This window comes from Dromaius novaehollandiae, chromosome 1 (genome assembly GCF_036370855.1).
Source record: "Dromaius novaehollandiae isolate bDroNov1 chromosome 1, bDroNov1.hap1, whole genome shotgun sequence".
NCBI classification, from domain to species: Eukaryota; Metazoa; Chordata; class Aves; order Casuariiformes; family Dromaiidae; genus Dromaius; species Dromaius novaehollandiae.
Genome location: NC_088098.1, coordinates 8958387 through 8970557, shown reverse-complemented (window position 1 = coordinate 8970557; position 12171 = coordinate 8958387). Strand labels below are relative to the sequence as shown.

The 12171-nt window shown below is 43.5% G+C and overlaps 1 protein-coding gene across 9 annotated transcripts in view; it reads right to left on the bottom strand.

Annotated features, from left to right (window-relative positions):
- MAGI2 (membrane associated guanylate kinase, WW and PDZ domain containing 2) overlaps positions 1-11466 on the bottom strand; it is a 743930-nt gene extending 732464 nt beyond the window's left edge. For all 9 annotated transcript variants that reach the window (XM_064505113.1, XM_064505115.1, XM_064505117.1 and 6 more), the window contains exon 1: positions 10793-11466. In XM_064505113.1, the coding sequence (XP_064361183.1) occupies positions 10793-11093 (301 nt within the window). In that variant the 5' untranslated portion in view covers positions 11094-11466. The remainder of the gene's footprint in view (positions 1-10792) is intronic.
- Between the last annotated feature and the right edge of the window lie 705 nt (positions 11467-12171).

Sequence of the window (12171 nt, the reverse complement as noted above, 5' to 3'; positions counted from 1 at the left end):
TACTGGAAAATGACCAAATAGATTGAGTGTTGAAAAAGCTCTTTTTACCGGCTTATCAGAAATTCCAGCAATTCTTCTAGAAGTTTACGGGAGGAAAATGTTCTTCCATAAGTAAATGGAGCAGATAATAAAAAGAAAAATGGAATTGTTCAGGAAATATATTCTCTCTATATAGTACAGCTGAGGTTTTTTGAACTGACTTCACTAGCAGTGTCTGTAATGGAAAGACCATGAGACCAGTGCTAGCAGTAGTAGAAGCTCTAGGTTAGGCATAACTGGGTATTTTCTCTGAATCATACTGCTCAAATATTGTCTGCTCTAGAGCTTCTATCACTAAGACTGTAATATTGTCAACTAAAGTTACAGATCTTATGCTAAAGTGATATCGAATATTTCCAATAATTATTACCAAAAAAAACATTACGGCTAACTGAATTTAATGTGAATACTTCCATTGCCATAGAAACTACAGACTCCCAGCTTGAAATTGTCATGCTAGTTGCTATAATAAAAAGGCAGCTCCTCTCACCAAAAGGTTTCAGGCTTTATGCATGAGACAACAGGCAGATATAACAAACCCACACGGAAAGAGGAATCAGAAATACCAGTAAAACAATCCCTGTCAATATAATGAACAGCAGTCACAGCACACCACCTAATATTGTCAAGTGTGTAGTAGTCACCTTAGCAGAACGGAGTTTTAAGTAGAGCTTTGCAGAAGAGTAGTGTAGCGGCCATGCAGGAAATTTCTGGGGTAATTACATTTTACCTAACCAAGGCCCATGATAATTTAACTCAAAAAGGTGTTCTTCACTTCTCGTCCCAGTCTGCTACAGGCAGTTAAACAGCGGCTGCCTGCTTCCCTCCCCAAGGACTGCACTTAAATGATGTGAGCATAGAGGTGCCGTATTAGGTTATTAAGTTTGTAGCAGGCCCCTGCTATACTTTGAAGCATAAAATGCTGTTCTCATAAAAATATAAGGAGAATTAAAATATAAAGGGTCTAATCCTTGTTTTCACTAACATACCATCTTGGTAGCATAAAAGAGGCTTATATGACATTTATTAATGCTGATTTAGCACAAAGACAGACTTAGAAAGGACGCAACAGAAGCTAACAAAGTCGTTCCATTTAATACTAGTTAACAAACCAGGCCTGTAAATGTAACACGTTAGAAAATATTTAATATAGATCATACAAAGGTATGAACAGGACCTTTCTTCAGTTTTCAGTCTGAGTTTAAAACCAAGTAAACAAAAATTATCTGTGTTGTAAAAACTTGTCTGTGAAACAATGTCCTGAAATGGAATGGATATGCTAATTTTGTTCCCTTTTAGCTTCTCTAGGAAGAGTTACATGTGCCTTTATAAAATGGATATATCAATTACAAGGAAATATGCAGATTAATTCATGATCTCTGGGACTGAAAAGAAGCTGGAAGAATTTTAATTTTTTTAGAAAATGCATAAAAATATATAATTAAACAAATAATCATCCCAGCCAATGCAATTACCATGCTCTCACATGAAGACACAAGCATAAATAGGTGAGTAAATAAAAGATGGCTGGCATCTGTATCTGTTTCCAGGAAGGATTTCCACTCTGTAATACCAACATTATATTAACACAACTATACAGTTTATTTGCTAGTATACAGTGTAGAAAATTTTGCTAATTATACTCCTACTATTATTTTTTTCAGTTATTCTGCTAATCAGAGCCAACATATCAGCATGACATATAACTATAAAATCTATTTCTAGGGGTTTTTTTTCTCTTTTTTCCCTGCATACTGAGGATATGGCTGTAATATTTTTCCATCCTGTGCTTTATTATTAAAAAAAAAAACTTGCTTGGACTCTGCAGATAGTGAATAATCTCAATTTTGTCACCAGTACCCTACCTAACAGACCTTCAAAGGAAAACTCTGGGCCGCAGTGAGAGGCCTGAGGACTCTGTGAACAATTTATTAATTCTGGATAATTCAATGAAATTACTGCCATCAATGGATATAGAGACTACTATATGCTGTCAAGGCTGTGTCACACATCTCCCAGGTCAGCGTACAATGGGAGACTTACACCAGGCTTGCTCCCATCCGAACAGGAACAAGCTGGAATAAGGGAATGCCAATATTCTGAGTCAAATCAAGTTTCCTGCTTGCTTTCTGAAGTAGATTGGAGCTCAGAGGGTAGAAATCCCTTACTCGCAGTAAACTAGCTTGTGCTAATCCAGACCTGAAAAAGACATGCTACCTGAAAGCGCCAGGGTGAATCCCAGGGACACAAAGGTACGTGAGTGGGGGAGAGGAACCAGGATGGACGCTTTTGAAGCAGAGACACTGTGGGAGCAGACACAAAAGAAGGACGCTGGTGGCAGGTAAGACTCTGCGATTTGCAGGAGAGAGCGGGTATTGGGGGAAGGGGATCCTGAGCTCCTTGAAGGGCACTGATCTGAGCCAAGGTGATTCAACAGTGTTAAAAAAATGTTATATAGAAATGTATGCAGCCATTATTTCACCTACATATTTTTTCTGCTAGTGGACATGGAGGGTCACTCTTTTTTTTTTTTCCTGCAATAGATAAAACACATGTATGTTTATTTTTTCTTCAATTCTCAGATAGTCTTGTATAGGTTAACTGTTACCCTTGCTTCCAAAGGTCAGAAATCTGAAAAGCAAGGTGCTTAAGTTTCTTAGCGCTCGTGGGCCAGCACTACTTCTGAAGCCCAATGACATCGCAACCGTTTTGGTGTCAGAGGACGAGAACGCAGAAGGTGAGCCAGAGAGGTCAAGGTGCCGCCTTAGCAGCGAGAGACCCAGCATACAGTTCCGGCATGATGGCAACTAAACACTACCTGGTAAACCTCCATCCCATTTTGCAGCGGGCACCATTTGTTTCACCCTACTTTGGCAAAAACTCAGAACAGAAGCATAGATCCCTTCGGAACAACTCACAATTTCAGCTAAAGAGAAAGGAATGCTAATTTTTCCATTTGAAAGAGTCAGTTGTAGGTATTTTAGAAGGCCAGCCCTAGGCCAGTGTAGCATTTCAACGTATTTTGAGGTACCAAGAGATACCTAGGCAATGCAGATTCTCTGTTGACTTCTCAGTGCTGGAGAATCTCTTGGATATGACACAACATGTGGTTTCTGAAACCAGTAATTTTAGTTTAATAAACTCTTTGGATTTTTTGCTGGGACCTTCTCTCCTACATTTTGCTTTCTTCATTTTCCTCCTTGTCTTCTTTTTCCCTTCCTACTGAGTTCATGCATTGTGGAAATAATCAAAGACATCCAGCAGAAATATCTGAAGCTGATAAGTAGAGTGGAAATAGTATTATTCATGTATTACCAATCATAACCTGGGTATGAATGAGCAAATACCTGAAGTGCCACATTGACAGCAACATACCTCTTCATAAAACTGTCTGGATCCAAGCAATCTGCATGTTCTGAGTGAGAGTTCAGAAATTATGCATTTTGTGATTCATTTACACAAAGTAAAAAGAGTAAATACATGGCAGATTTACACAAAAAAACAGGCTTCTGTCAACTAAACTTCTAGTGAAGAGTCCAAACAATGGATAGGAGATTTGAATAAATGGGACACTTTTAGGCTAATGTTAAAAGAACATTAAAAATTATTAAAAATCACAGTTTTGGAGATTATCACTTATTAATGGGAATTTTTGTCCAATTTAGGAATGCTAGTTCCTATTTATTAAAGCCCTTCACATTCTTACTTTTCTATTGCTTCTTTCTGCCATTTCACTTTACACTGTGGTAGCTTCAGCTGATGGTGAGAAAGCTGTACAAAGGGCCTGGAAGACTATTAGATCTCCTTACTAGGTAGACTTCCACGAGGTTGAAAACAAGCCAGTTTGTAACAAATAACTGGTGCTGAGGAGACACTGTGACACTGAAGATATTCTGTGCATTCCAGACATGGGGAGATGACTTGAGATCATATCCCTTGCAATTTGAGAAAATTCAGTTAAGGCCAGCTTTGCAATGGCATTCAGCAACAAAATTGGAGATGGACACTTTGCTTTGCCACTGAAATCAATACCTTTAAACTCTGCACTAGGGACTGCATATGCTTCATTAGCCACCTATGAAACAATATTGAATCTCTATTCAATATTATTTCAAAGTTTATGATGATTTTATTTCCTACTGCAGAAGAGTACAATACCGCACATTGCTCGGCCACTGGAATAAATGGATTCATTTTAAGTACCATATATAGACACATCAAAACTTCTATGAAGAATATTTTAGACTACTACTCTAAATCCCATAAAAATCACTACAAAATTACTTTCTAAAAGCAATACTGCAAAATTACTAAAATTTACTAAAAGCGAGACTGCAATACTGCAGTCTTACACAAACTCAACCTAAAGATAAAAAATCCTACCTATATCTCTCAAAAATATGTATACAGATGTATATATGTGTGTATATATATGCTCATAATTTTCTTTAATCAAATGACTCAATCTATCCTAAGTTTATCATTTAAAAGACAGCCCCATTGATTAAAATATGGCAATAAATAAATAAATAAGACACTAACCCTATTTCATTTCTAGATGTTATTCTTTAATATAGTTTCAATAGCTAATTAAACTGCTTTCACTCAGAAGAATACTATGAACGCATACAAATATGTAAAACAATTTCCAAAAGCAGTTAGACTTTCTTCTTGTTCACACAGTATAGCCATATCAAAATCAGCTATCCTGACTCATGGAAGCGAGATAAATATCAGGTTCATATGGTTAAATAAGGCTTTTCCAGTTTGCATGTCAGATAAATTAATCCCAAATAAAAAACTTTTGAAAAGAAAAATCTAAATTCTCCAACAATTTTTCATTAGAATTGGAAGAAAAACTTTTTTCCTGAATGTTAAAACAGTAAACGAGTAGCACTCTGTCCTCAGATCATTGCCTTGACGCCATACAGTAATAAAAAAGGACTTTCCTCGTTTTTCATTAGTTTATACCATTATGAGGAAGAAAAGAACAAGAAACATCTGTTTCTACAACTACTGCAGCACTTTCATTTCCATCACCCTTTCTAAATCACAGCCATGACCATCTCTTCATATAAATCCCTCCTGAAGAACTTTTCCATGTATACACTTCTCCTTGTATACAAAAAAGTAGATAAATAATCAACTCCTGCACTTCATGAAAGGAGCTCCCTATCTGTAAGGAGCAGGGAGGAGAACATGAACACTAAAACCAGAAGCTCAGAATCCATACCTTTAGCAGACACTGAATTAATGCAGGTGAGGTTATAGGATATATAAAGTAAGTCAGACTTAGTTTTACCCACTTATACCAGTAGAGTTTTGTTTGATGTCAATAGTATCAAGAGGCAGACAAGTGTTAGCGTGAGATGAACTTAACCATGAGTGACTCAACAAAAGCAAGCAGAGCACTCTCAATTATTTCATTTCTTCAAGGAAATGATGCACTAACAAAGTCATGGCCCCATACTTTAATGGCACAGTTGCGATTTTCAAAGAATCAGAAAGACTGATGAATATAATTCTATTGCCAGTGTACAGAGTTCCTGACACGAAACATCATCATCTCTCTGGAGGAGTTACAGAATAAATCACTTGCCACATGAGTCAGAAGTCAGCTTCAATGGTCTTTAAATTAAGATGGACAAGCACAAAAATGACATAAAGTAATGGTTAAAAGAAAACTTCGAATTTAATTTCCAGAGTTAGCTTAATCTTAAGGAGTACAAGTTAGAAAAAAAGACTGGGTTTGAAGTACAGCATTTTTTCAAAGAATATCTTTGCAATATATACCAGAAGTGCAACCACAGGGTTATTCATAGTTCTGTGTTTGTTTTTTGCAAGATACCGCAATATTTTTTATTTGGGAAAATAATGCAGCTTCCTATTATATTGCTCTTCATATTAAGGAGGAAAATTTTTTCAAGTGTTCACACCTTAGAAGCTAGTATATATTGATACTCAGGAAGAGAAAACACAAAAAAGACATACTGTATGCATACAGTATTCTAACAAAAATTAAAAAATTATTGAAGAGTTTAAATAATGAAAGAAGTTTAATAAAAACCATAATTATACATAAGAAAATGTGTATGATATATTCTGTATGAAAATACTAATATTTTAAGTAGCTGACATGCTATTTGCTTGTGCAGGGCAAAACTTTGGAAAACCAAAATATTATACAACTTCACTGTTGGAAAGTGTGTCTCAGACATTTGAAGAAAAAAAAAAAAGGCTTGCTACCTGCAATCTAGGTTTTAATGGTGGAATTCAGGAATGAATTTGCTTAAAAAGAAGAAGAAGAAGAAGAAGAAACCTATATAGGTTCCTAAGTCCCTGAGCCACAGATCACTGAGTGCTGGGAAAGGACTGTCCCATCCCTTCACTCCTCCCTGAGAAACCACTGTTGCCACTACCCAAAACAGGACACGAGGCAAGGTGGATCCGCAGTCTGCCCACGCACACATGTTCTTCTGTTCCTTATGAGAGTCCTGATCTTCTCCTGACAGGGAAAGTACTTGGAAATATGCCTAAATCCATCCATACCCAGCAAATCATTTTAGCATATGCTTACTGCTAAGTAGATGATTGGAAGGTAAAGTTTTTTTAAGTCCCTACTTACATTATATGCACTAAATGCTTTTTTTGCGTAAGGAGATAAAGCATTATGGGTTGACATTTAAATAGAAATTTGACAGTTTAGAATCAAATCAAAGATATTAGGAAGTGTCAATCTACATATCAATGTTACTGACTTTGACATCTAGTTTCATATTGGTGATGTAACTAGTTAATTATTTTTGAAAATAAATGAAAATGTTCAGTTAGTCAGATCACTTGGTTACTTAATATGCCAAAACCATTTTGCTCGAGGAAGTGATGTGTCAGCGAACACTTGCAGGACAAAATCTGTTCTATTGTTCCTGAGTACTAAAATCCATGCTTTCAGACCACTCATTGGGATTCTGCTCATTGCATCTGCGGAACTTTATAACTCTACGCAAAGAATAAAGATCCTGGCGTATGCAGTACAATCGAACGGGCTGCTCCCGCAACTCTTCAAACTAAAATTAAAGCTGTATTGGAGTCTGTGCGCATCCTGGGCCTCTGGGATCTGAGACAGTAATGATGAACAGAGGGTGGAACTGGGGACAATATTTTTCCTCACATGGCTCTTCTCGGCTTGATTACTTATCCAAATTAGGATGTCTTTCCTTAACACAGTGCTACTCTTAAAACTATGCATCTGTGCACTTGGGAAGAATATACTCTTTAATCTAAAATATTTTATATATAAAAACAGTTACATGTGAAATTAAGAAGTATATCTTTCAGAAACACTAAGGCTCTTTTCTGCACCAGAGTGCTAACTAGAAGCTCAGAATGCATATCATCTGCAAATATACCTGACTAACTTGACTGCTGTACAAAATTCGCCCACTGAAAGGGTGCATTTTCAAAAATCTATAGGACATTATAGGTGAAATCCTAAATCTTCTTTATTTGATGTCAAGGACAGCTTTGTGACTGATTTCATCTGGGCCAAGATATCACCCACTGTGTTTTAAGAGAATCTCTGTGAATCTGCCAATAACAGCACAATAAATGTCTTGCAGAAAAAAAAATTAAAAAAAGAAGAAACCCCAGAAAATAGTCTCCAAGGAATACTTCCCTGTGAACTCTTAAAATTAGAATTGAAAAATAATAATAATAATGGTTCTCATAATCTCTTCTCCCCGTGCAAAGCCAGGCAATAATTTCATTTATTAAAATACTTATTTATTAGGTGTCATGAGAGTTCAATGTAGGATCATATTCTGGAACTGCTAATTAGTTTCTCATGATGTTTACTCCTCCTGATGATACACAGCAACTCCCACTTTATATACTCCCACTTTATATACTTGTTTTTCTAAGTTAACATTTTTATCTCAAAATGTTTGGCTCACATAAAACAGCAACATGCCATTGGACTTGTTTAAAAAAAAAATTCACCTCATCACAGGATAAAACTATTTTGTTATTTCAAAATGGGATGAGATTAAACAAACACAAAATAATCAAAAATCATGAAAGTACCTTTCTTTTCTATAATTCAAAATAGATAAGCTAATTCTTGCAAACTGAATTAGCCATTCCCTGATTTTATCTAACAGTGAATTTTCACTGCTATCAAAACTTTCAAATAAGAGAAATACACTAAGTCTCCTAAGCATCACATTATAAATAGTAATGTTCTACCTCCACATTTCTCCTTGTGACTTCATTCCTAGGCAGCACTGAAGAAGCTGCTACAGTCACATGGTCTCAAGGTCATGCTATTTTAATTTATAGAGTTATCGCTGATAAATTATGCGGAAACAATGATAATGGTCTCATTAACCTTGTTCCAGCACACTAAAGGTGTTTTATAATTATAAAGAGAACTAAGTTATAAAAACATATAATGATTTTATTTCCCAGCTTCTTCTCTCCTACACACTGCTGTAAAGTACTGCTGGGCAATAGTAATTTGTTACTGTGAGTAACAGCAATGCCTGATGTCTGTGCTTTTCAACCACAGAGTGCAGAGATTAGACTGAATTACACTGGAGGAGGAGTCAGGTGAAAAATATACACAACTTTGACCTTTTTTTAAAATAGGGAGCTGGATCCAGCAGGCCTCTCCCTTTGGCAAACTAAAGGATGCTGGAGCATAAGAAAGATCATTCCAACCAGGAAGTCTCTCTCGGTCCAAGAAGCTATGCAGAGCTGCAATTTCCAAGCACACAGTCCTCTGGCCAGCGCTTTGAGGACTCACATCAAAAGTGTAGTGTATTAATACACGGATGTAAAACTCCTAATATATACAATCTATGTAGAATCTAGAATTCATCCTCTCTGTCTCATTCAAGAAAGCTACAGTAATCCATGGACTAAAAGCCTGACTAATGTCCTTAATTCATGTACGACAGATATCTTTATTAAGGGTGCACACATAATGAATCACTAGTGATTGCTTTAACTTAAAAAGAAACATTCAAAAAACAGTGAAGGAGTGGGATATTGTCTCATGTATTACATGAAAGTAACCTAAAATTGGCATTAGTGTAAAGAAGTATCTATAAAGCATTTCTGCAAAGAAAAAAATAAGAATTCAAATAACCTAGCGAACAGACAATGTACCCTTGTCTTCCTGACACTTCCACTGCTGCTTCTTTTGAATACAGTCACAGTAAGAGTGCTCGCACTAAAACTGATAAAAAGAGGAAACTACAGAGCAGCTTTCCTGGAGTTCAGGTGCCCACCAATGACAGTGTGACAGGATACATCAGAGCTCCTTCTGGTCTTCACTTATCACATAAACTATTATGTCTCCTTGCATTTTCTAACTATCAAGATATGATCTACAACATATCACACAACTTACCCAAACGTACAAATGCAAAACTCCTAGATCAGATCTTTATTTAGAGATTTGACCTTATATAGATAACTGAATACATGATAAAGTCCATTCTTGAGGCCTGAATGAAAGTCAGATTCTTTCTCCTGGTTCTGCCAGGTTGGATAAACTGATAGCTGGCATCCCTGTCAAGCATTCAGAAGTATCACAAATGTCACTGCAAACAATAAATCACCAATTAAAACGAGGACGTTGAAACACAAATTGTACTAAATGTCAAAGGAATTCTCCCCCGTGTCCCCTGGGCAAAGGCTACTAGCCACAGTCAAACATCTCTGGTGGACGGTACCAAAGATCCTCCCACCACAGAGATTCCCCCGTCCTCAACGGCTGAGCTGATGAGCTGACGGACCGGCCGGAGCACTTGCTTTAACGTTACACAGAGCCACTGCACCATCCCTGCCCGAGGATCACCTCTGAACTTGGCTCCCGGAGGAGCGTACAGCCCCTGCGCTCCAGACACGCTGCTGTGAGAGCAGGCACCAGCAGCCACTGACGCTCAGCCCAGCTCGGTGCAGTTTAAAGGGGAAGAGACGGTTAAACGCAATCTATGGCATCTCTTCTCGACTCGCACTTCTGGGAACCTATTAACTTATTAAAGCACTTTCCAAATAAATAAGAGAAACGGAGGAGAGAGACAGAAGTAGACGGTTCCCTGCTAAAAGTTTCTCCCTGCCTCTCGCTTCTACTTTGTGAGATCCCCGCGCCCCGGGCTTAGGCGGTGGCTCCCACCGGGGACCGCACGAAGGGCTCCGGCGCCACCGACCCCCCCGCTACGGCCGCCCTGCTGGCGGCGGGGACCTGCCGAGCCCGCCTCGCGCTCAACGGCCGCGCCTCAACGGCCGCTCCCCAACGGCCGCTCGGCGCAGCAGCCCTCGGGGCCGCCCGGCCCAGGCCGCCGGCAGCGGGGGGCGCGGGGCCCGGCCCCCGGCAGCGCCAGCAGCCCCGGGCGAGCAGGGGGCTCGGCCCCGGGGCGCTGCCGGCCCGCCCCGGCCTCCCGAAGTTTGCCCCCTGCCCGGCCCGCTGCGGAGCCAGCGCGGAGCGCTGTCACTGACGCACATTTAATTCGCCCGTGTGCGCACGCCGCGGTGTGCCTCTGCCTCCCTCCCGGCGGCGGCGGGGGGCTCCGGCGGCGGCGGCGCGGCAGCAAACTGCAACAACAAAGTTGCTCCCCAGCAGCCGCGACCCGCTGCCGCCGCTGCCCGCCAGCTCGCCCCGCCGCCGGCCGCCCGGCCCGGCCCGGCCCGGCCCGGCCCGGCCCCGCCGCAGGGCCCGCGGCGGGCGGGGGCGCCGTGCCCTGCTTACCTTGCTTGACACACTTGAGCCGGATGGGGTCCTTGCAGTGCTTGATCACGGCCAGCACGTCCCTGATGGTGAGCCCGGCCACGGGGGTCTCGTTCACCTCCAGCAGCAGCTCCTCCGGCACTAACTTGCTGCCGCCCTCATAGGCCACCTTGCCGGGCTTCACCTCGCCCAGGTAGGGGAACTGCCCGTTCTCGGCGCCCCCCTTCAGCTCGAAGCCCAGCTGCCCCTCCTGGTTCCTCACTATGACAATCTCGTGGACTCGGCTCGTCCAGTGGCTTTTCTTCTTCAAGCCCTTGGACATTGCCGTGGGGATGCGCTGCCCGACTCCCTCTCGCTATTTGGTTCCTATTTCTTTCCTGCCCACCCCCCTTGCGCCGGGCTCCTCTCCGGGGGGCCGGGGCGGGGCGGGGAGCGGCGCGCAGCGCAGGGAAGGGAAGGGAAGGGGGAGGCTGCGGCCGGCGCCGGCCGGCTGGGTGGCACCGCTGGCCGCGGCCCCGCGGGGCGACGGAGGGGCACGGGAGCGCCTCTGCCCTGCCCTGCCCTGCCCGCCCGGCGGCCGCCGCTTTAGCTGATATCCATGGCAGCCGCCGCGGCCGGGACCCTGCCTCTGCGTGCGTGTGTACTAGTTGTACAGAAACTGGCAGCGGGGAAGGAGGGAGGGGAGGAAGGAGGGAGCGGGGAGGGGCGGCCGGCAGGAGGAGGAGGGGTGGCTGCGCCGGAGCGGGGCGGGCGCTGCCTCGGCCCTCCCTCCCCGCCTGACCCGGTAGTGAAGGCCGAGAGAGAGGCGGCCGCCGCCGCGGGAAGGCGCACGGCCGCCGCCGCGGGTGGGCAGGGCCGGGCCGGCGCCCGGTGCGTGCGAGCCCCCACGGCGGCGCGGCGCCCCGCGGCCGGCAGGGCGGCACGGGAGCACGGCGGCCCCGCTCCCCGCGGCCGGCAGGGGGCGCCGCGCCCGCCCCAGCCCCGTGCGGCTCCCGCGCCCGCCCCGCGGCCCGCTCCGCGCTCGGAAACCCGCCTCGGCCGCGCCGCGGGGCCCGGGCCCAGCGGGGGCCGCCGTGCCCGGTGTCTCACGGCCGGGACGGGGGCGGGACGGGGGCGGGAGAAGGCGCGGGGACATCTCTGCCACGTCCCTGTCCCGGCCTGCCGAGAAGGCTCCGCGGGGCGGGGAGGTGGTGCAGGGACCAGGTTTGCACGCGGTGACTTTGGAGCCACCGTGTCGCCACCGGCAAACCTGGCCGCGGCCTCTGTGGACGCAGCCGAACGCTCTCCAAATTAGGGAGCTCGCACGCTGATTGCGGCGTCACCGTTGCAGCAGGCAACGCAGTGCAGGACAGCTAGGCAAATGCTACCCTGTCCCCTGAGGATGCTGCCGGGCGGCGCTG